The following is a 24,522-nucleotide window of genomic DNA, read 5'->3' on the forward strand; positions in this document are numbered from 1 at the left end:
GTGATCTCCAGAGTACCAGACCCACCTTCATCATCAGACTCTTCTCCTGCTCAGAGCTGTTCCTCCACAGTTTGGTCAGCTGGTAGATTTCAGAGTTCAGGAACTTGTTCTGTGTCTTATAAGCCTCAATGTCATCCTGAAGTTGAAGAAGGTAACACACCATTAATAGTTCCTCAAAGCAAATCCAAAGTGGGCCCAAACATGGTCCCAAAATCCACGCAGAGGACCAGTGGAGCTATGATTCTGTGTGAGTGAAAGACTGACTGTGAGGCATCAGACATCCTTTGACAGTCCACCTCATGTGTCAGAGGATTCATCTGAATTATCATGTCATCATGGCTATTAGATCCCATCCACACGGCCGCAGTGTGTGTCAACACGTCACAGAGACACGCTGACTAGCTGTGACACACGGTGTATTTGCTGTGATTGTGCAATGTTCACGTCTAGTGCACATGATGATTGCGACTTTGCACATTACAATATTTCCTTTGTGTACTGAATAAGATGTGGGGAGCTCATCTGGAGCACAATCGGGACATGTCAACATGATCAGACTGATCCAAATGCTGGTGAGTTGCCATTTCGGATGCCAGTTCAAATGCCATTTGGGCTAGCAGTCACACAGCAGTATGACCACTGTACGCATATTCCCCAGTTGGACTGCAGCACGACAGTAGTGTGCCTGCTGTTTACATTCGTGCTGGCCTGCCAATTTGACGTATTTCCCTAAGTGTCACACAAATGCTGTAGGAATTTGAATGCAGCTCGACTTGCACGAATGTAGTTCATATGTCACTTTGTACGGCACTCATGCAGTTTATGCTCTAGTGTGACAGGTTTATCAAGCATCAGTGTGATGGTGACAGGGTGAATGTCAGGTGTCGTTATGAAAGGCTCTGAGATCAATGTTGAACATCTGCAAGAAGCTGAAGCTTTTTTCATCACTGATGTGACACAAACGAAGCGCATGTTTGTTGCATTTAAAAGGTTCACCTTGAGGTTTTCGTTTTCCTGCTGAAGCTGTCTGAAGGTCTGAGTGTCCACTCTGCCTGAAGACCAGAAGGATAGCCGTGGATCAGTCATGCAGGAGGATACCTGCTCAGCCATCTTGATGATCACCTGACAGGAAACATCACAGTTCAACTCCCTGTGGTCCACAAACACGTTAGAATGTCCTCAGATCAACGAAAGACATCGTGGCTGTCGTGTCCACAACACCAGGCGCTGTCTTCAGACGTCCATTCACCTCTTGCTTTGCTTGGTTCTTCTCCTTCAGCAGCCTGATGTTCTCCTGCAGTTCCACCACCTGTGCGTCTCTCTGACCCAGGCTCCTCTTCAACGTCTGTGACTCCACCTTCGCCTCCTCCAGCCGCCCACGAAGGTCGGCCGCCTGTCGCTCACGGTGCCGCAGGACCTCCAGGCGATCCTGCTCACATGTCGCAGCCAGGAACTCTGCACAAGTCCGTTTCTCCAACTGAGATGCCTCCAAGGCTTTATGGAGGAGCCACACCAGCTCCTAGCAGACCAATGAATGAATGAATAATTCAGGCACAGGCTGTTCACAGAGCTTTTCACCATGACATTTATCTTTGGGACGAGACGTACTGCTGGGAAAAAAAAGACATCATCACCTCCAGATTCATGATGTCACCATCCAGTTGGTGATGTCATAAAGCATTTAGTCTGATGTCATTTTGTTGCTCTGCTCCTTTTTCTAGTTTTAACAGTTTTTTATTATTATTATGACTTTTTCAGTTCCACTTTGCTGTTTTTGTACCAAAAATTTTCAAATGTGCTCAGTAAAATTTTAGACTTTCTGATATTTTGCATTAGACCGTGTGCCTTCAGCAACTTTAAACACCTTTAAAGGAACCAGAGGTGCTGAGTTCAGGTGTTCTTCGTGAAAGCTGAACAATTAAAAGCCTTACTGTAACACACAAGGCCCCGCCCACAGGGTTGATGTCAACAGTAATAGGAGGAATGGTTGAGTGACTGTCCACCTTCTGAGCTTTGATCTCTTCCAGCAGCATCTGTTTCTCCTGCTGAAGGCGGGACGTGCGCTCTGAGGACAAAGTCTCTCTGAGGAGAGTTGGCATGGATGTGGAGCTGCGATTCTTTGACTTCCTGCTCCGCTGGCTTTCACCTGGCGATGGCGACTCTGCTGAATCAGCCAATGGAAGGGGACTGGGTGGAATCTGTTTCTCAGGCGGAGTCTCGAGGGCTGGAGTGGCTAAGACGAGGAGACAAACTGTTTATTGATTATCTATTAATGTTCTCTATGGATCTGGTGAGACACAGTACTACTCAAAGCTGGTTCATATCAACATGATGACGATAAGGATTCATCAGTTATTTGGTACCACAGAGTTTGGACTGGACATGGTACTGATACCGTTTATGTACTGTGTAGTACTGATGCAGGCTGTATACACAGTACCCACACTGACTGTGTTTGCACGTACTGGCCGTGGGGACAGTGTCTGCGGCGTTGGGCGGTGTCCACGGTGGAGCATCCACATGAAAAACACTCTGGTTCCACTCCTGAGACGATCTCTTTCGAAGACTGTGGACGGAGTTTCTGTCGACGTGAAGAACACAAACAGCATCAGAACATTCCAGAATATCCTGGATCGAGCAAAATAAATGAACGAGAGAGTAAGCTAGAACAGCACTCGGGCTGGATCGCCACAAATGACGTTTTTCAGGAAAGACTCAAACTCATGAAAGTTCATAAGAAGAAGAAGAGTTTGAGACAAAATGTCCATTTGTTTGCAGATGAAACTGTGATGTTTGTATCTGACACAAAGCATGCTGCTGCTGCTGCTGCTGCTGCGGAGTGAGGATGAGGTAACAGACTCACTGGATCTCGATCAGCGGATGTTTAATGGACACGTTGGCGAGCAGCGTGCACTGAGATGGTCCGTTCGCTGCATCCTCGCCCACGAGGCCCAGTGGGCTCGTCAACTGAGGCAAGAATTCATCTGGAAAACAGAAAACCAGAGGACAACTCAATTCCTGAACAAAAAATGACATAACAGGAGAAATGTATAAACATATTTCAAACAGAGAAAATTTTAAAATGACAGTTTTATGTTGTTTTATCAGGAAATACTTCCGCATAAACTTGACATTACTATTTCTGCCAACAGAGGGCAGTTACAGTTCTGGTGCACCATTCCCAGTTTCTGCGCTCACATTCAAAGAAGCCTGTAACTCCTTCAGAGCTGTTTGGGTGTCTTGGTGGCTTCCCTCACTTGTCTCCTTCCAGCAAGTTCACCCAATATTTGAAAACTGTCCATGTGACACTTATGTACCATACAGCACCACAATGTTTGTATTTCTTAATGACTGAAAGAAATGAAGCCCAAGACATATGCAGTGACTCATGTGTTCATCCCCTGACTTTTCTCAAGAAAACTGGCTGTAAAAGTGATGATTTATTTCTTCTATTTCAAATAAACTGCTCCATTTCAACTTTTTTGGAATATGTTTCAGGCCATAAATGCGGGAACCTACTACTGTAAGCAACAGGCTGGTCACTGTCTTGTCCCAAGGTTCTTCAAGTGGAGCAAAGTCTCCATCTGGTGGACATTTACCATTAATGTAGGTACAGTAGAATTTCACCAAGAGCTTGCGTGAATATGTTTTAACAAATGAAATAAAGTTAACCAGAAAAAAAAAAACATAAAATACTGCTGTTTTTGTGTCCAAAGAACAACAAAATATCTTATAAACACTTTTCACACTTTGATCATCTTTTGAAATGTTGTAATCATAAATCAGATCAGTTAAACTGAGCTTCAGGTTAAAGTCTTTCTGCTTTGAGGCATTTTGTTCCTGTAAGAAGCCGAGAATCATTCCTGAAGCTTCACGTTACGTCTGTCAGTGTTCCAACATGCCAGAACACAACCCGGAAACTCGTCAGCTGCTGTGAGTGAGCCAACAGGTTTGTCTCCTGTCTCACCGCCACAATTACAGCTTTAATTCACACCTCCTTCCACCGGAGAAACAGTTCTGCTCAGGCCCATCCCAACCCGGTGCTCCGAGCAGGAAACTCACAAACTACAGCACGTCACAGAAAACATTCAAAAAGTAAGGAAGGAAGCAAAACGTGCTCATCTTCTCCAATCACAGACGCTCACGATGATACAAACACAAACACACAAAAAAAAAAACAGAGTTGCCTCAAGGCACTACACACAAGTAAGGTCTAACCTTACTAACCCCCAGAGCAACAGTGATAAGGAAAAACTCCCTCGGAGGAAAAAACCTCAAGCAGACTAGACATAAATTACAGAACAATTCACAAAACGAATATACAGGAAATGCTGTTGGTGCACAGGACAGGAAGGTTGCCAGCACAAATATAACTCCCATCTCTGGATGGAGCTGCACCTTAAACAAGAGAAAAAACAGAATCAGGCATCAGAAAGACAAGAAATACTGTATAATTTGCCAGCATTAAACAACAAGGAAAAACAGAAGAAATACTAAGGTGATAGCCGGCCACTAGCCCTAAGCTTCACCAAAAGACCCAGAATTTAGGTAAGCTAAGTAGGGAGGTGCCAGTCCATAAACAATTTTATAGACTAGTAGCAGAACCTTAAAATCTGATCTCACTGGGACAGGAAGACAGTGAAGGGATGCCAAAATGGATGTAATGTGGTCAAACTTTCTGCTTTGTGTCAAAAGTCTGGCTGCAGCATTTTGAACCAATTCGAGAGCCCTAATGCTAGACTGCAGTAAACCACAAAATAGAACATTGCAGTAGTCCAAACTAGCAGAGATAAACGCATGGATCAGGGTCTCAGCATCAGCCATCGACAGGATGGGACGAATTTTCGCTATATTTTGCAGGTGGAAGAAAGCAGTCCTCGTAATATAATATATCTAATGTGGAGGTCAAAGGACAGCGTAGGATCAAAAATTACCCCAAGTTTCCTCACTTTGTCATTGTGATGTATGACACACGAGCCTAGGCTAAGCGTTAACTGGTCAAATTGATGCCGATGTCTCACTGGACCAAAAACCATCATTTCTGTCTTATCGGAGTTTAAAGAAGGAAGTTTCTAGACATCCAACTTCTTACTGATGCAAGGCAATCTTCTAAGGATTTTATGTGAACGAGATTACCAGCAGTTATCGGCATGTACGAGGTCTGTCCGAAAAGTAACGGACCTTTTCATTTTTTTCATGAATGACGCAATCGACAGGCGTAAAAAAACTCACGCATGCGCACGAAGGTTCAAGCTTGGCTGATGCAAGCGCACATGATTCAAATCCATATAGTTTTTGAAAAAAATAAAAAGGTCCGTTACTTTTCGGACAGACTTCGTATAACCGAGTATCATCAGCATAGCAGTGAAAGGTTATCCCAAAATGTCGTAATATGTGCCCAAGGGGTGCTATATAAAGGGAGAAAAGCAGGTGGCCTAAGACGGACCCCTATGGAACCCCAAATATCATGTCACTAAGGTTAGAGGTAGTGTTACTGTACAAAACACAGTAAGAACGACTGGTCAAGTATGACATCAGCCATGCAAGGGCACTCCCAGTAATCCCAAAATGATTTTCCAGCCTATCAAGAAGAATATGATGATCCACGGAATCAAATGCAGCACTGAGATCTAACAGTACCAGAACCGTGGTGGTGTCCGAATCCACTGTAAGTAGAAAATCATTCACCACTTTAGTGAGAGCCGTCTCTGTGGAAAGATATTTTCTAAAAGCAGACTGCAGTGACTCAAAGAGATAGTCCATGAGCTGCCGGGACACCACTTTTTCCAGAATTTTAGAGCAAAATGATAGATTTGATATCAGTCAATAGTTTTTCAATACACTAGGGTCAAGATTAGGTTTCTTAAGTAATAGTTTAATCACTGCAGATTTGAGACATTTAGGAACAGATCCAGAAATTAAAGAAAGATTAATAATTTCCAGCACAGTCAGCCCAAGAGTGGGCCACGGGTCCTTAAACAGTTTTGTTGGTATAGGATCAAATAAGCATGTTGTGCTTTTTGTTGACGTTGCGAGTTTCGTCAGCATGCCTAGCAAGATACTATCAAATTCTGTAAATCTAGGTAATACCTCAGTAATGGCGCCCACCTCAATAGCAGGGTGTAGTGGCTGGGTTAAGGCATGCTGGGATATGTTTAACCTAATGTCTTCTATTTTCTTCTCAAAGTAATCCAGGAAATCTTGTGCTGTAAAAGGACAGCGAACTACAGGTGGTTGTCCATGAATAAGTGTTGCCACTGTGTCGAACAAGAAATTTGAGTTATGCTGTTTTTGTTGATCAAATCAGAGTAGTAGGTCCGTTTTGTAGCCATAATGCCTGCTTATATGTAGTCTAAGATAGCATCATGCCACGCAAGGTGGAATACTTCTAATTTTGAACAACGCCATTTCCGTTCTAGACCTCTTGCCTTATGCTTGAGGTCATGCAGGTAATCAACCAAGGTGACTTTGCTTTGGGGGAGCGTGGTTTTAACACAGGTGGCGCAATCATTTCGAGTGCAGTTTTGAGCACTGAGTTTAAACTGTCCACAAGACTGTCTACTGATTGGGTATTTGCCATATGTGAAGCTAAGACATCAGGCAGTCTAGCTTCGAGTTCAGTCTTAGTTGAGGAGTTGATGCATCGCCATCGTGATATACAAGGTTGTTGTTCCACTAAACACAGCAACAAAAGTAGAGAAGCTTGAATCTTTGACTGGACTGGGTTGCTTGACGCGAGGATGTTTTGCTTCAAATCGCAGAAGCTTTCTCAGCTAAAATTCTTGCTCTGGTAGTCTGACTTCTGTCTTGACTCTTGTAGAGAATAATAAACAGGTTTAAAACTCCAGCTTTTGTGGCTTCTGTTTATTCTTCTCTACAAGAGTCAAGACATAAGTCAGACTACCAGAGCAAGAATTTTAGCTGAAGAAGCTTCTGCGATTTGAAGCAAAACGTCCTTGCGTCAACAACCCAGTCCAGTTGAAGATTCAAGCTTCTCTACTATGGAAACCACCTAGACAACTGAGAGCCTACACAGAAACACAGCAACAAAACTGTAAACTTAATAAGTGAGCGTTCAGAGACCACTGAGGCAAAAGGTATGATGTCAATATTCGTAACAGCAATACCACGTGCGAGAACCAGATCCAGGGTATTTCCACTAATGTACGTCGAGTCCCGAATACATTGCCGAAATCCTAATGCACCCACAATTTCCATAAATGATTTGCAGAGGGGATCAGAAGGCTTATTTATATGAACGTTAAAGTCACCAATGATCAGAATGTTATCTGCAATAGCTGACACGTTAGAGATGAACGCACCAAATCCATCTAAGATTTCAGAATATGGGCCAGGAGGCCTATATACAGTGACAAATTAATACGGGTGATTTTTATTCTTCTGACCTTGGCAATGCATAATATCTTGTGCAGAGCTGAGAATCAGATGCTCAAATGAGTTATATTTGTGAACAACAGCTAATAAGCTAAACCTAGATTTATAAATAAAAGCAACACCCCCGCCTTGCTTCGCATCATGAGGTACATGACTAAATGTATATGCTGGTGGGCAGGCCTCATTTAAGGGAAGGACAGCTGTAGGTTTAAGCCAGGTTTCACATAACCCAATCATATCTAAGTGATGATCAATAATAAGATCATTAATCAACAATGATTTTGAGGACAGTGATCTTATGTTAATGAGACCCAGACTAAGAACCTCAGTGGGGTTGACAATTGATGTGTTTAGATTTAGGGGTGGTTCCAGAGTAGCATATATAAGATGCCTAGAAATAGGTTTAGGTTTGAGACATTCCACGCGTGCTGTAGGTAGCAGACACAAAATCTTTGCTATTGCTGGAACAACCACTGGGCCATCTTCAAGTTCAATATCATCCAATGTAGTAATGGGTATTAAGTTTGCAAAGCATATCCCTCTATGATTTTTATGGACATGTCTACTGAAGTAGGCCACAGTCTCAACTTGTTGAATTTCCCTCCCTGGCAGATAAACTGCACTATCACCATAGTGGATTTTCTGCAGTAATTTCCCCGCTAAGCTAATGGATTCCACATCCACATTTGTCATAAGCCTTGCAGGGTCTCTAATCACCTGCTCCGTGGCCTGCTGTAAAATCCTGATGTTACCCTCTGTAGAGCTCTATCTATGTTCGCAGACAAGAAGGCGTTGCCTTCCCCAGTAGGGTAGAGGCCGTCTGGCATCAGCAAGCCATGGTGGCCCCAGAACGAAGGCCAGTTATCAATAAAGCTAAAGTCTTGCTGTCTACAAAATTGCGCCAGCCATCTATTTAACAATGTCAGCCCGCTAAACGCCTCATCAATACCCCGGGGGGAGGGGACCAGAGACTATTAATCGATGGGACACATCTTTCTGGAAAGGTCACAAGTCCTCTCTATGTCCATTTTTGTGACCTCTGAGTGTTTCATCCTGACATCATTGATGCCGACGTGAATAACTATGTGACTATATCTCATATCATGTTCCTTAGTCTGTCTTCCCTTTTGCAGCGTCAGCACCCTAAGATGGGATGCAATGTTGGGAGCTCTGGCCCCAGGAATACATTTAACGTCAGCCGGCATCTGTAACCTGACTTTGTGGGTGATAGAATCCCCTATCACTAAAGTCCTTTGTTTTGGCCTGGAGACAGGACTGGAAGTCACTTGTGGGCTCAGAGAATTCACGTCAGGCAATTCCAAGGGGGAAAACCGATTCACAGTTCACAGTGGCGAGCGTGATCAGGGTACCACAACCGAGCACCAAGCCCTACGGGGCTTCCTCCGCCTAGCCACAGTCTGAAAGCCGTCCTCCACAGCCGGCGTTTGTAGGCTGATGCTAATGGGCTTGCTAGTCGGCCCAACACTAACCTCATCTGGAGTGCCCGTAACTTCTAACTCCACTGAGCTAAGAAGCTGCTCTAACTTATGGACATGGCTCTCTAAGAGAGCCACCCTGTCTTCCAACTGTAGGATTTACGGAGGGTGTAAAGTAGGTAAAGTAGTGTACTTTGTGCACTATGAAATTCAAGAGTATAGCCAAGCAAGCACGTGCTAACCAATAATGGATAAGCTAACCACTCCTAAGGCTCACACAGGATTCACACAGACGTAAATAAATGAATTAAAATTCACAGCAGTTACACTGAAAAAGTATCAGAAGTATTAGACTTGTAGGAACAGTAACAATAAAAAGTAAGTAAGTCCCTTTGGCTGCTCCCTTGTTTGCACTCGGGGTCGCCACAGCAAATCCAAAATGGATCTGCATGTTGAATTGGCACAGGTTTTACACCAGATACCCTTCCTGACGCAACTCCACATTACATGGAGAAATGTGGCAGGGGTGGGATTTGAACCTGGAGCCTTCTGAACTGAAACCAAGCACATTAACCACTTGGCCACCACCCCTGCTAACAGTAACAATAAAAAGAAACAATAAAAAAAAAAACACACAGCACACAGCCAGTGTGTTGAGGTGTGCTGAAGTCTGAGGGTCACCGGTCTAATCACACACACACACACACACACACACACAATGCATGTTTCATTTCAGTGGAAAGAAAATGAAAAGCAAAATCAAGCGTCCACATGATCAATTATCAGATCAATAAAATAATCAGCAGAGTGTTTGGAGACAAACCAGCCGAACTCAATAAACAGTCTGTACAGTGTATACTTATTGAGTATATTGTGTACTTATTGTGTACATTGTGTACTCATCATGCACTTATTGTGTCATTATGGTCCAATTACCATGTAGTTATTGTGTATTGATTGTGTACTTATTGTGTAATTATTTGTAATTAACACATTATTGTGTTCTTATCATATACGAGGTCTGTTAGAAAAGTATCGGACCTTTTTATTTTTTTCAAAAACCTGATGGATTTGAATCACGTGTGCTTGCATGAGCCAATCTTGAACCTTCGTGCGCATGCGTGATTTTTTTCACGCCTGTCGGTTGTGTCATTTGCTTGTAAGCAGCCTTTGTGTGAGCATGGGTGGAGTCTCTCGCCATTTTTTCTTTGCAAGGAAATGGCGGAACGACTGGAGCAGTGCGACTTCATCAAATTTTGCCAGAAACTGGGCGACAGCCAGGTGGAAACCATTCAGAAGATTCAGACGGCTTTTGGTGGCTTTCAGTAGTGTAACTATCCGAGAAATTGTGGACGAGGTGGACATGTTACAACATGTCCTGTGAGACTTCAACGCGGAGGCACTGTTGCTGCGCAATCAGCTTCGTGCCGATGAATTTCGCCGCAACTCTTTTCATGGCAAAATCTTCTTTCACAGTGGAATGTGCCGAAAAAGTGCTGCAATTTCTCGGATAATCACACGACGGTCCCACATCATCACAGCGTTCACTTTGGAAACGATCCGGTCGTTTCAGCGTGTTGATGCCGATCAGAGCACGGCGCGCCCTCCACCATTGTGCGGCCGTCTTTAAACTGGTTGTACCGCTCCTTAATCTGTGTGATGCCCAGAGGATCGTCACCAAAAGCCATCTGAATAATCCAAGTGGTTTCCACCTGGCTGTCGCCCGGTTTGTGGCAAAATTTGATGCAGTCGCGCTGCTCCAGTCGTTCCGCCATTTCCTTGCAAAGAAAAGATGATGAGAGACTCCACCCATTCTCACACAAAGGCTGCTTACAAGCAAATGACGCAACCGACAGGCGTGAAAAAAATCACGCATGTGCACGAAGGTTCAAGGTTGGCTCATGCAAGCACACGTGATTCAAATCCATCAGGTTTTTGAAAAAAATAAAAAGGTCAGATACTTTTCTAATTTCTAACAGACCTCGTAACTATGTGTTATTGTGTAATTATTGTGTTTTCATCATGTCCTTATCATGTATGCAGTGTGTTACCCTGAAGATGGGCGGAGCTATGCCCACTCTTTTGGGAGGGGCTTCAAATTTTAGCCTGAATTTTACTGATCGCATTTCGAGAAACCGTCCAGGCCAGAGTGGTGCAATATCAATGTTAGCCTTCAGGTGGCACTAACAAGTTAATTACAAGAAAACAGTTAATGTTCATGTTTGACTTAACTTTCTGGACATTAACAACTTCTGCGTTAAATCTGAATATATTTTATTTCAAACATGAAGATGTTTGTCTTTTCTGTAAGAATAAAAAAACTTAAACCTGCCGATTGTATTTCACTCAACCTTTAAAATATTTTAGAAAAACAAGGTCAAGGAGCCACTCAATTTGAGCCGCAAAGAAAAGTGTGAATGCATTTGAAATGTTTTAACAAAATTCAGACTCCAAGGCAGAAGATTTTCCCAGAGGAACTATTTGTGATCATATCCAGGAGTTCTGTGGTTCCTGCGTCTTTAAAGTGGCACCGTGCAAAACATTTAGGCACCTTAAGATACATGGACCCTTTAAAAATACTCTGCATTGATTGATTATTTAAATCTAATAGGCTCATCTGGTGCTCAGGAGACGCATTTGTCCACACACACACACACACACACACACACCACACCCACACACACCACACACACACCACACACACACACACACACACACACACACACACACACACACACTTGCTGCACCCTTGGAATGCTGCATCCTATGAAGGTCAGGCCTTCTGAAGTCAGACGACCCCGCCCATGGAACTTTTTGTAACTGTGACATTAACTTATCTCTACGCACCCCACCCCATACCCGTCACCTAGCAACCTTGACAGCTGCATGCCATAACACAGTGGTCATGTCCTGCAGTTTAGTCATCATTTTTCAGTGGTTACTTGCAGGGGTGGTGGCCATGTGATTAGTGCACTTGGTTTCAGTGCAGAAGGTTCCCGGTTCAAATCCCACCCCTGCCACATTTCTCCATGTAATGTGGAGTTGCGTCAGGAAGGGCATCCGGCGTAAAACCTGTGCCAATTCAACATGCAGATCCACCTTGGATTTGCTGTGGCGACCCCGAATGCAAACAAGGGAGCAGCCGAAGGAACTTACTTTTACTTGTGCTTGTAAACACTATTTATGTACAACTGCACACATGGAGCTCGAACATGTTCTGTTGTGTGTGTGCTTTTTTAATTTATCATCCATTTGTCTCGAGGGTGGGGGGACATGCAATGATTCTTGGGATTGTTTGGGCCGCAAGAGGAAAGAATGCTACATACGCTGGCTGAATTCAAGGCAGCCTAGCTGCACCGCGCAGCTGAAGACTGCAGCCTCAGGAGGGCGCAGCCGCTGAAGTGAGAAACAGACACTCTGTCCTGCACACTATCATCATAGTAACGGGACAGACACATTGTGGAGACAGTTTATCACTGCAGGTGCACCAAAGTATAAGTCACAGCTCAATATCAGGGACATTAAAGAAAACCCAAATAAATGTAATGATGAAAAATCAGTTCCAGTCATCTGGAACCTTTTCTCACCTGCAGCGGTGGATGGACGGGTCCGAGCAGGTCGTCTGTCGGTGCTGCCAACGTTTCAGCTGCAGCTGCTGCAGCCAGTAGAGCATCACGTCCTGAGTGACAGCCTGAGGGCGACACAACGCACTCAACGTCAAAAACTTCACCTTTATGGCTAAGAAACCCTCACCGATGTCACGGGTTCCTTCCCCGGCCCAGACCGCTAATTATTTACAGTTGGTGGACTGAGATGTCCAGATGGAGTGTTCTGTGAAGGACGCTAGATGGGTAGACCCCGCCCCCCTCAACAGGGGCTTGTAATCACTCAGTGAAAAGCAGCCAGTGGCTGAAACATAAAGGTACGCAGTTAACTTGGCTTTCTGAAAAAGTAGATCTACCTTTAGTGAGACAAACGTGCGCATGTTTCACTTCACAGCAAAGCTGTCCATGAAGACGGACATGTCTACTAACATCTTCAACTGTTTGGTGCCATCAGGAAACGGGTCACTGAGTGTGTCTGAAGGCCCTGCCCAGTAACATGAGCGAGCCAGTAAACCACGGCAATGACGCTTGTCAAAAAACAAACAACAAAATTTGCTTGTATGGACTTTGGGAGCTGATTTCGGGTCATTTTGTGGTGCATCTGAATCTGAGCTCAGATGTCCTTGATTACATCATGTTTTATGCAATCGGCATGTTCCTTTTATTGATGGATGACAAAAGTTACTCATTCACTCACAAGTTCGATGCCACTAATCACACAGAAGCAGCTCCAAAAGCATCATTTTTAAACCAGGGTCATATGAACAAAGCTGTAATATCATTTATGACACAGAAGAGGTGTGAGAGACCGCAGCTTTTACTTCAATGTTTGATACAAGAAATATGTTTTCATATCTCAAAAATGTGATTGGGGAAAACTAACACCAGATTCAGATTCAGTGCCCACAAGTGACCCAAAATCCACTGAAAAACTCCATGCAAGAAAAAATGGTGTTGACCAGTGTAATCAATAATGCACCACCAGTTAAATTCATTTTGGTCCTGAGTGGGGAGATGACCTCCAAGACAGCTAAAAATAGAAGCTGGTTTTAAAAACATTGAACTTCTCTTTTAAATTCAGAAAGGCTCAAAGCCTGTTTGTCACTTTACACATAATGTAATTTAGCGATATCTGATTGTCATTATTTTAACTGCCCCTGAAAGATTCAGCCTGATCAGTAATTTCTAATGTTCAAAAGACACATAATCACATTCTGTTCTTTAAACCATTACTGAATAAGAGAGAGAAATGTTCCTCACCAATTAACATTTATTTTCACCCTGCTTGTTGTTTTTTCCCTCACAGTCGCCAGAGTATGGCATCATATTAAAATCACACTCTTGCAAGTGACGGCTGATCAGTGGTGGGCACAGATAGCCAAAAATTAACTTTGATAACAGATAATCAGATAACTGAAAAGTTATCTTTGATAAAGATAAAACAATAAACCACCCAAAAATGTATCGGAAGTTACAGATAACCGATAAATTCCAGTATTGTCTCCGGTACACTTACAACTACTAACAAGCTGATTTTGAGTTTTAACACCACAATCACTTCTGGTAGCATCAAAGGCGACCACAGACCCAAACAATGAGTCAGCACTTATGTCTTTGAGCATCCTGCCCCCTGCTAGAAGCTCCAGTTTACTACATGGCTTCCAGCACAAATGCAGCTGAGAGGAGTCACGAAGCTCAACTCTCTATTCAATCACAACACTGCCTTCAGGCGGAGGTCTTGGAAAATAAAGCAATGCTGAGTTATGGTTTGGTGTAAAAAAATTAATACTGATAGAATAACTCCATTAATGTCAATTCTGTCATTTGTGCAAAGTTAAGATATAACATATATCTTTTAATGTTGAATAATGCACTAATTCTGAAGTTTTGTTAACAAACACAGACAGATGGCATTCTGGGTAAAATGTGCCTCTGCTCACACTAATGTTGCCACCTGTCCTGGTTTTTCATGGTCTGTCCAGGAAAAAAATAAAATAAAAAATCCGGGACACTGAATGTCCCAGATTTTTGTACATGTTGGGCAAAATGTGTATTTCAGTTTAATTGTAGCGTGCCTACATCCATAACCTTGTGCACAGCCTTATTGGCTCTAGAAAAATGACGTAGCATACTGTGTGGTGGGGCTGGCAGGCAGTGGCGGGCTGGCGGCTCATTCGGAATGGTGAGGTGGAGACGGAGAGTGTGTGGGAAAAGGACAGACAACGAAAGGAAAGCATCCAGTGACTAAAATCAGTGAAGTTTTAACGTGAAAATGGGTGGAGAGACTGATGAGGAGGGTGCTACAGGAGGCAATGGCAGTGACAGGCCAGTAAAGAAAAAATATAAAAGGTCGACATGCTTTAACAATGAGTGGTTAAAACAGGAGAAATATGCTATGTGGCTAAGATCATGTCCAGGCGATCCATTTTATGCTAGCTGCTCCCTGTGCCCAGCAAAAATTCTCCTGAAACATGAAGGTAAAACCGCATTAGATGACCACGCCAAGTCTAAAAAACATCTAAATCGAAACCAGAGCTCACGTCAAACCAAGGTAATTTCGTCCTTTATGGTCACAAAATCCTCACAGGACAAAGTTACAGTGGCTGAACTAACAAGCACTTCTCACAGTGTACGTCATGGTCACAGTTATCTCTCCATTGACTGTGGAAACAAGTTGAATGCAAAAATACTCAGTGACAGCGAGATTGCAACAACGATGTCCTGTGGTCGAACGAAAACAGAGGCTTTAGTTGAAAACGTGTTGGCACCATTTAGTCAACAACGTTTATCAGCAGAGCTTGACAAAGCCCAGTATTTCAGCGTCTGTTCTGATGCATCAAATTCTGGTCACACGAAGGTGTTTCCTTACACCGTTCAGTATTTTAGTCCATCGGAGGGAGTGAAATACGGATTGCTGGATTTCTACGAGGATTCTGATGAGTCTAGTGACGCGATATTCAAGCAAATAGCGTCCATTACCGAGAATAACGGGCTGTCATTAAACCAAATCAGTGCCTATGGTGCGGATAATGCATCTGTTAACTACGGCAGGCACAATTCAGTGTACCAAAAACTGAAAGAGGCTAACCCACGGATTATGAAGGGCAACTGCAAGTGCCACATGATACACAACACTGTGAAAACAGCAAATCGTGTCTTCAGTGCAGCTGGGTGTGACGTGGAGGCTTTTGTGCTGAAGGTCTACAGTGAATTCAGTTGCTCTGCTAAAAAAGTGGAAGTGCTCAAGGAATTCTGTGAATTTACAAATACTCGTACAGCATACAAGGTGATTCTCAGGCATGTTCCTACATGGTGGCTGTCTTTGTTACCAGCAATCCAGAGAATTCTTGAGTGTTGGCCAGCTTTGAAGTCTTACTTTGTGTCACAAGGAAAGGAGGACTTCCCAAATATTATCTGGACATTTGTGTGTGGTGCAGCTGACACAGAAGATGTGGATTGTACTTTGGCTGAATGTGTCCTGGCATTCATGCACAATGTGATGCAAGAGTTTGATGCCTCTATTAGAGTGCTTGAGAGTGACAGTGCTACTCTTGTTGATGTTTACACAGTGATGAACCGCTTGCAGAGTCATTATCTCTAGGTGCACAGACAAATTCTATGGGAGCAAAGCGAAGCAGACACTGAGGAACCTTTTACCCAATCAGCAGGAACAATTCAGAAGCCTGGTAGACCGTTTTTTGAGAGAGCAGTGCTGTACCTTGAGGATAGATTTGACTTCAATGATGAGATGCTTGTAAACATTGGCTGTCTGAGCCTAAAAGAAGCACCCCAATGGTGTGAATTTGAACTTTTGATGGAGAAACTAGCCCTGGATCTGGACAAAGACCATCTGTACAGTGATGTGAGCATCCTAAATTAAGTGTTGCACACCCTCCCAACAGACCTAACCCCAGACAGAAAATGGGCGCATTTTTTCACTAAAGCAAAAGACACCCCAGAGCTGTTAAAACTGATTGCTTTCATTTTTTCAATACCAGTGAGCAATGCCTATGCAGAACATGTGTTCAGTCACATGGAGGATGCTTGGACTGATAAAGAAACAGACTCTCTGTTGCAATTGTGAAGGCTGAGCTTCAAGTCAGGCTAAACTTTCAGTTGTCCTGTACTGAGTTCAAGACATTAATTGAAAATCAGCCAGGACTCATAGCAGCAGCAAAGAAAAATACCAAATACAAATGGAAGACTAGGTAAGGTTTTGGTGAATTAAATGAAATCCAAATAGTCTTATCTGCCTACTCCTGTATGTACCCAGTTATATCAGTTACATGTTCCTATGTATTTGTTTAGCCAAGAGCAGCAAGCAGCAGAGGCACAGGCAAGCACAAGCAAAGCACACACCACACTCTAAGCAATCAGGTAAGCTGTTTGACACTACACCTTACATTGCTACATTCAGGTATTCTTACAGATGGTGAAAAATTACATTATTTGTTTTTATTCCACATAAGCAAACAAACAGAACTTAATTATTTATTCCCTTTTTACCTGTGCCTACTACTGCCCCCAGGTGTCCACAACTAAAAACTGTTGGAAATAAACCAAATAATAAAGACCTGCTATTATGTAAAACAATTAACAATTAACTAAACAAATAACTAGCAAAAGTGTCATTTTTACTAATTAGAGCAATACAATTTCAGCGTCGAAGGGCGATTTTTGTCTTGGGTTAGATGTGCGAAGGGGCCGTTGCTTACAAACAAAAAGGTCGATTCGATGGTCAAAATGTCCAGGATTTTTGTCAGACACAGGTGGCAAACCTAGCTCACACTGATTGGATGATTCATTCTATGTAAACCAACACGTTAAGGTGAGGTGTGTTGTGTGTTGGTGTTTACAGATAAATGTGCTTTTGTAAAATATACCATTTTTATTTGTAAAAAAAGGCATTAAAAAAAGAAGCCAAGTTGTAATTAGATAACCGTCTGATATAACCGGTGTCAAAATAAATAGAACACTGCCATTCGCCCTACTGACGTATCCCATAATCCCTTGTGTGCCAGAGAGTCGCTGCAGTCAAACAACATATAAAGAATCCACATGATGACAATTGTAAATTAATATTATACTACAAAAATGTATTTTTTATGCTTTTCATCACGTTAATAAGAAACTGCATGCATGATACCCTGAAAACTTGCTAAAACAATTATAACAAATAATTCGTGTCTGCTACGTTTAATCTGTGTGGAATTGAATAATGCAAACCAAATTTCAGACATATTATATATTAGTCTGGAACAAAGAGAACAAACAGTGTTGTAAAGAACAATAATCAAGACATTAAAGAGCAAACTTCACTTCCCCCAGAACGAAATGATCAGGAAGCGAGCGTAGCTCACAGCAGCTCCCATTGAAAATAACGGAGAGACAGCCTGTGATTCTCGCATGTTTACATAAAACAAACGCAATAACAACATCTATAAACCCAGAGAATATATCATGAGAGTTTTATGCACAATATAAAAATAGTTTTATGTTGCGATGTTAATGGTGTTGTCCATGTGCAGCGGTTAAAGTGCAGTTTTTGTAAATTAAGTTTGAAAAAAAAGCTTCCGTTTACGTTTTGCTTCTGGAAACATGAGTCCGACGTGTGGTTTGAAAATATCAGCCCAGCTTCAGTTTGAATACTGCCATGAACACTAGAGACCTTGAAAACTTGCAAACACAAAATTCCTGATAATCTGTGTTGCTACTTGGTACGTTTAAGATGCGTGGAATTTAATAAAAGCAAACAAACACAATAACAACGTCTATAAATCCAGAGAATATATTCACGTGAGTTTTAGGCACTAGAGTTTAATGCTGTTGTCCTGATCAGAGTGTCTCAAATGCATTTCTCCTGTCGTGAACGTACTGAGATTGCCATAATGAGATTATCCTATCCCATAATGCACCCGGACACAGCATATATCCACACTAAAACCTTAAAAATTAGCGCATTACTTTAAAACTAAAACATATATCTGATATTTTCACTTTATAAAACTTCAGAAGTGACGTTAATTTAAATAACATGTCCGAAATAAGTTTGGTTAAAAATGTGAACCATAAGTTAAAAATGTATGCCTCTGGATGACTTGTGTGATATTGGCCGCATGTCAGTATGGGGTTAAAAAAATGAGTTTTTTCTTTGGTGACCAGTTCTCCTTTGCTTGCAGAGGATAGAGCAGTTTCTTCTAGAAGCAGCTCTCCTCTGTTTGCAGAGGGTAGATCTACACGTCTGTTCACTTTTGTTTACCACGTTAATGGTCTAAAAGTTATCGGACAAAAATTTGTCGGAAGATAATTAGTCCGATAATGGTTTTCAAAGTTATCTGAAAAGAATCTGATAATCCGAAAACTTTATCTTTGATAATTATCGGTTATCGGATTATTGGAACTGTGCCCACCACTGCGGCTGATGATATGGGCAGGCAGAGTGGATGTGAGTTGTGAAGCCACTTATCTCAGGCGCTTTGTGCAGAGCCACAGTGCTGCATTTTTGAGCTGGTTTTTGCTGATGTCAGCACAAGCAGTTTCTGGTTTTGGACAATATGTGGCCTTATTTTTAGACCAACACACCCACAGCACCACACATGGTAATTAGAGGATGTGGGCGCTGGGTGTGGAAACAACACACAAAACACACACACACACACACCACCACACACACACCACACACACACACACACACACACACACACACACACACACACCACACACACCACACACAACACACACACACACAGCACTTTACACCAGGTGTATGTTCAGGCACGACATCTCTCAGTATAAAATCAGCCCTAAGCACGTTGATCTTTTTGTCTTCAATAAAATCACTTGAATGATTGAAGATTGGAAATTTAAAAAAAAAGTTCACCAATATTTTTAATCAATTCATTCATTTCATCTCATTTTATAATATTATTGTATTTTATCTACTATATAACGACAGACTATATCACATGTGCTATCATTTTCTTGCGTTCAGTCTTTCAATCATTCATTTTCTGTGACTTATCCAAATCCAGTTTGCAGTGCCAGCAGCAGCCAAGCAGCTCATCCCACACTCTATCCTCAGCCAAGTCCGCTAACTCTTCCTGAGGTGCTCCCAAGCCAGCTGGGAATTCGAATCCCTCCAGCGTGTCCTGGGTCTTCTCCAGGCTTTCCTCCCAGTCGGGCGTGCCTGGAAGGCGTCCCCCCCAGGGAGATCACAGGGGACATCCTCAGCAGATGCCCGACGCACTTCAGCTGGCTCCTTTCAACATGAAGAAGCAGCGGCTCTACTCAGAGTCCTTCCGGAAAGTCGAGCTTCTCACCCTGTTTTCTATATATCTATAATAACACAACATCACAGCTGATCCTCTCAGGATTACAAAAATTTGACAGTCAGTGGTTTTTTTGGTATGTTTGTTTGTGCGAAGCAGCCCCACGAGTACATCATATAGGACCACAAACCCCTGAGCCAAACATCAGACCGAGCCCAAGAACCCACAAAGACAACGGGCCAATACCCTAAACATGACAGTCCTCTGGAGTGAGTGTGTGCCCACCACGCCCAAGGTCCCTGCACCTGAGCCAATGGGGAGCCACAATTACAGCCACATGGGAGGTGATCAATCCCATACAGAGGGGACTATGGCCCTCCAGCACATATACAAGATACCTAAGTACTGTACCTATGTAGTTAAACTGTACTGTTGCATGCTTTAGTAGTTGTCTCATCATCTGTTGTGTATCTGCCCATCAGTCTGTTTTTCTGTTGCTTTGGACATTTTATTATAACGACTATTCACAAAAATTGGGCAAAGTTTTGGGTCTTTCCTACAATGAATTTCAAAAAAAAAAAAAATTGCAGCTAATTTGCATCAAGAATCTGATGGAATAAATACATAATATCTAAAATTATGAGCTTTTAGCTGTCCCTCACCTTGAGGATGAAGGTGCGTTCGGGGGTCTTGATGTGGAAGGTGCCTCTCTCTGCCTTCAGCGGGTAGGTGAAGGTGGCACTGCAGAGGTCCACTCTGCCGAGCGGCGTCACATCCTGTGACGTCCGGTAGTAGAACAGCTGATTCTTTTTCTCCTCGTAGGTGAACCAGCGCTGCTTCCAAGACTTCAGTGGGCCACCCTGCTTCTGCAGGAAGCCACACAACTTTGGTTCAGCTGTAGAGGCCAGCCCTGGATTTGGGCAAGACTGGACCAGCTCACAGGAAGTCTCAGTGGTCAGCGGCGGAGCGAGCATTGACGGATTGTCTGGCCTGCTGTCTGAAGGAGAGAGGAGGTCGTTGACATGGCCTACAAGAGCAGTCTGTTGGATGTTCAGGTCTGTAGGAGGAGGAGCCCCCTGAGAAGGTGTCTTCTGAACTCTGTGAGCAGGACACTGGACGTTTTGCTCTTCTTGAATAAGAGCTGTCTCCTGGTCTTTTGGAAGAAAATTATGGATGTTTTGCTGTTCAAGAGCAGTTAAACTGTTTTGCATTTTGGGAGATTTTGGTTTTTTCTTGTTTTGCAGGGGAAGTTTGTTGGGGCATCAGGTGCACCGTTGGAGAATTTTTTAACTTTTGCTTGTCTGCAGGAGACACCCTCTGGTCATTGAGAGGACAATTCTGGAGGTTGTGTTGTTCTAGAAGAGGACTGTTTTGCTCTTTGGGGGCTTCAGCAAAGAACTAAACTTATCACTGTGTGACAGTGTGCACTGAAAATTATCACAACAGAGTGAACTCCGCCATGTTGCTAATGAGCTAATCAAAGAGAGACACAGCATCTTAATCCACAAACATCTGTCGTCTAATCATTAAACTTTACAAATAACAGCCACTCCACAGGTGTGCAAAACTCTCACAGAAATTATCATCTACTTATTTGCTGTCAGTGATGCCCACTTCAGGTCATAAAAGCTGGAAAGTGACGGCGCTTTGACCAGACACTGAAGCTAAAGTGTTAGCATGAATTTACTAATAACAAACTTAAAAATAAAATTAATAAAACTACCAGGAAATAAGACAAATAAACTGGCATTTATATGGGCCACCTGCACACCCCAGGCTGCACTCATGAAACATATATTTTTAAAGTAATTAGTGTTTTTGTCCTTTGTTCCAGTCCAGTGTTCAACAGTTCCATGTGGTTCTGTGATTTTATTATTCCAGTTCATTCATGGATGCGTCCTCACAGCTCCTCTCATCCTCACTGACCACGGTATCCAGCTCTTTGTCTTTGCGCTCCACGTGCTCTGTTGCAAACTCCCTCTGCTGCCTCCAGGTCTCGGAGCTCCCCCTGCAGACGCTCCAGGTGAACTGCTCGCCGGTTCTTCAGAAGCCGTCCAGGGAAGGGGTTCATGTCGCTAAAGGCAATGGTGGTCAGCCTCCTGCAGCAACAAGAACAAGATCAGCACCACAGACCTTCATCCCTGTAAAGCGGTTCCCCTTCAGGAAGACAGCTGAAGCCTCCAACTGCCGCCTCCTGGATCGGATTCAGCACCCAGCATTGACCTACTGACCTCTGGATGTCACTGCGGCATCACCAAATGTTAACACTTTGTTAATTACTGAAGCTTTGCGTGTCTGAAAGCCAGCAGTTTGTCAAAATGTGACTTTTTAAGTCTCAAGAGAAAACCTGGAGAACTGCACTCTCAAGAGTCACTTGTGTATCGGTCTAAACTACACCTATGTTACCTCGGTTACTATGCACAGAGGATTATAATACACGAGAGGAGGAATCCTCTGGCCAACAATCCAACAATAATCTGCTAATCTGTGTCATCAGAAGCAGCAAGCACTGTTTAGAAGATTAAAGCAGACCATCCTCCCCCCATGGTTCAAGTGGAAAGAACAGGGTCAGATGCCCACGGATAATCTGAGTTTGACAGCACTGGTCCAAGTATCCTGGTCCTGACATTTTCCATCTCCATGTGCTTTGATACCCAATGTGCAGGTCAGTGGACCCTGAGGACCACTGACCTCCAGGGTCACTCGTACCTGCTGCTCCATTCTCATGATATCGCACATTCTTAACCTGCATTTACTTTGTGTGTCCTACAGAGTGACAAAATTAGCTCTGGGCATCCACTGGGTGTAATTACCCGTCCAGACTTCAACGGAACAAAGAGCAACAAAGTACACAGAAGAAGTAACACCTGACCAGAATGAAACGATGAGACAAAACACTGTGAGATTGTCTACAGTCACACCAGTCAGCCAATGAGGATTCAGCTCTGATCGGACACCTCATGCATGTATATTTGTTTAACTTTCCTGGCGTGTGACCTCGTGAGTCCGGGTCAGACTGGGTGAGTACAAACCTGCTGTCAGAGATGGTTTTGGTGAAGAAGCGCAGGTATTGGTAGATCTCCACACCATCATGGATCTTCAAGATGTCCTCCTCTTTGTATTTGAAGAGAGCCAGAGTATATCGAAAAATCACCTGCAAAAAACAAAGGCCACGCCCACTTCTTTAATGGGTACATCAACGTCATTCCTCAAATGAAAAGAACTGAACAGTCATCGGGTATCGCAGAGGAGAAGCCCCTCCCCCAGTCCTGGCTCCATGACGAGGTGAGGTGACCTTTCCCTCATTTGTGTCATTTTTGAATCTCCTCACCTGGGACCAATTTGCCATAGGAGACCCAACCAGGAGCTGATGCTCCAGACAACACAGGTCTCAGGATCACTGCTCCTTCACACTGAAAGGAGCTACAGCTGAGGTGAGTCTGGCATCTGGAGAGGAGGCCCCTTAGTTGTCTCCATAGGGAGGTTTTCCAGATACGTCCAACTGGTAAGAGGCCCCGGGAAAGAACCAGGGTATCCAACCCTGCTCCTGGATAATTTCCATGTCTACCTGCTCTAGTCACACCTAGTGGATTAACATGCGTGTTTCCTGGCTCTTGATTGAGTTAGTTAGCTGTGGGTGGAGTACAGAGACCACAGCTAAAGCTTGGAGAATATTTGGAAAATCATGGTAAAATATGAATAACATATCTTATAGTAAAAAGTCACTTATATTCTTGTGTAAATTCATGCAGCCTAAATCCATTCAAAGCCACAATGTCTTTTTTACAATGAAAGAAAGTCTAGATTAGTGAAAAACTCACATAATCTTGTCTAAAATCCTGTTTGAACAGCAGAAGAACAACCGGATTAAAGATGGCCCACACCAGCGGAGGGCGCACCATGCTCTGAGCGGCCATCGACAGGCTGAAACGACCAGATCATTTCCAAAGTGAAGGCTGTGTTGATCCGGCACGTTGTGTGACTACCAGAGAAATTGCTGAAGAGTTGGACAACAGCAATTTTGTAATGAAAGACGTGCGGAGGAAATCATGCGTCGGGACAGAGCCGCTCATGGCGCACAACAAACATCTCCGTGTTGGAAACCATTCGGAAGATTCAGACGGCTTTCGGTGGCTTTTCAGTCGAGTGAGTGTCCGAGAAATTGTGTAACAGCTGGGCATGCTACAACATGTCCTGTGAGACTTCCAACACGGAGAAGTTTGTTGTGCACCATGAGCGGCTCCGTCCGACGTGCGAATTCCTCCGCACGGTCTTTCATTACAAATCTCCTGTAACAGGGAATGTGCCGCAAAAGGGCTGATGTCCACATTTTCTGCGATTTCTCTGGTAGTCACACGACTGCCGGATCAACACAGCCTTCAACTTTGGAAATGATCTGTCATTTCAGCCTGTCGATGGCCGCTCGGAGCGCGGCGCACCCTCCGCCGGTGTGGGCCGTCTTTAATCCGGTTGTAATGGTCCTTAATCTGTGTGAAGCCGATAGAATCTTCACCGAAAGCCATCTGAATTTTCCGAATGGTTTCCACCTGGCTGTCTGTCACAGTTTCTGAAAAAATTTTCATGGAGCAAAGCGGGCAGGTCGCTCAGCCATTTCCCTGACAATGAAAATCCGACGAGGGGGCTGGACCAGTGCTCACTCAAAGCCTGCCCACAGGCGAATGACGCGACCGACAGGTGTGAAAAAACTCACGCATGTGCACGAAGGTTCAAGCTTGGCTGATGCAAGCGCACATGATTCAAATCCTATAGTTTTTGAAAAAAAATAAAAAGGTCCGTTTACTTTTCGGACAGGACCTC

The 24,522-nt window shown here is 43.5% G+C and overlaps 1 protein-coding gene and 1 long non-coding RNA gene across 2 annotated transcripts in view; one reads left to right on the forward strand and one right to left on the reverse strand.

Annotated features, from left to right (window-relative positions):
* The window catches only part of tbc1d2 (TBC1 domain family, member 2), a 105,723-nt gene that overhangs the window by 29,935 nt on the left and 51,266 nt on the right, over positions 1 to 24,522 (reverse strand). The window contains exons 4-9 of the mRNA XM_034182270.1: positions 2,864 to 2,984; positions 2,466 to 2,581; positions 2,004 to 2,233; positions 1,250 to 1,519; positions 997 to 1,122; positions 26 to 136 (exon numbers count right to left, since the gene is read on the reverse strand). Coding sequence (XP_034038161.1) covers positions 26 to 136; positions 997 to 1,122; positions 1,250 to 1,519; positions 2,004 to 2,233; positions 2,466 to 2,581; positions 2,864 to 2,984 — 974 coding nt within the window. The remainder of the gene's footprint in view (positions 1 to 25; positions 137 to 996; positions 1,123 to 1,249; positions 1,520 to 2,003; positions 2,234 to 2,465; positions 2,582 to 2,863; positions 2,985 to 24,522) is intronic.
* Positions 3,655 to 17,215, forward strand: LOC117520931. Its single transcript, XR_004563821.1, has 3 exons — positions 3,655 to 3,666; positions 9,775 to 9,781; positions 16,807 to 17,215. It is a non-coding gene; the product is annotated as an uncharacterized LOC117520931 (long non-coding RNA).

The sequence above is a fragment of the Thalassophryne amazonica genome, chromosome 11 (assembly GCF_902500255.1).
Source record: "Thalassophryne amazonica chromosome 11, fThaAma1.1, whole genome shotgun sequence".
Taxonomy (NCBI): domain Eukaryota; kingdom Metazoa; phylum Chordata; class Actinopteri; order Batrachoidiformes; family Batrachoididae; genus Thalassophryne; species Thalassophryne amazonica.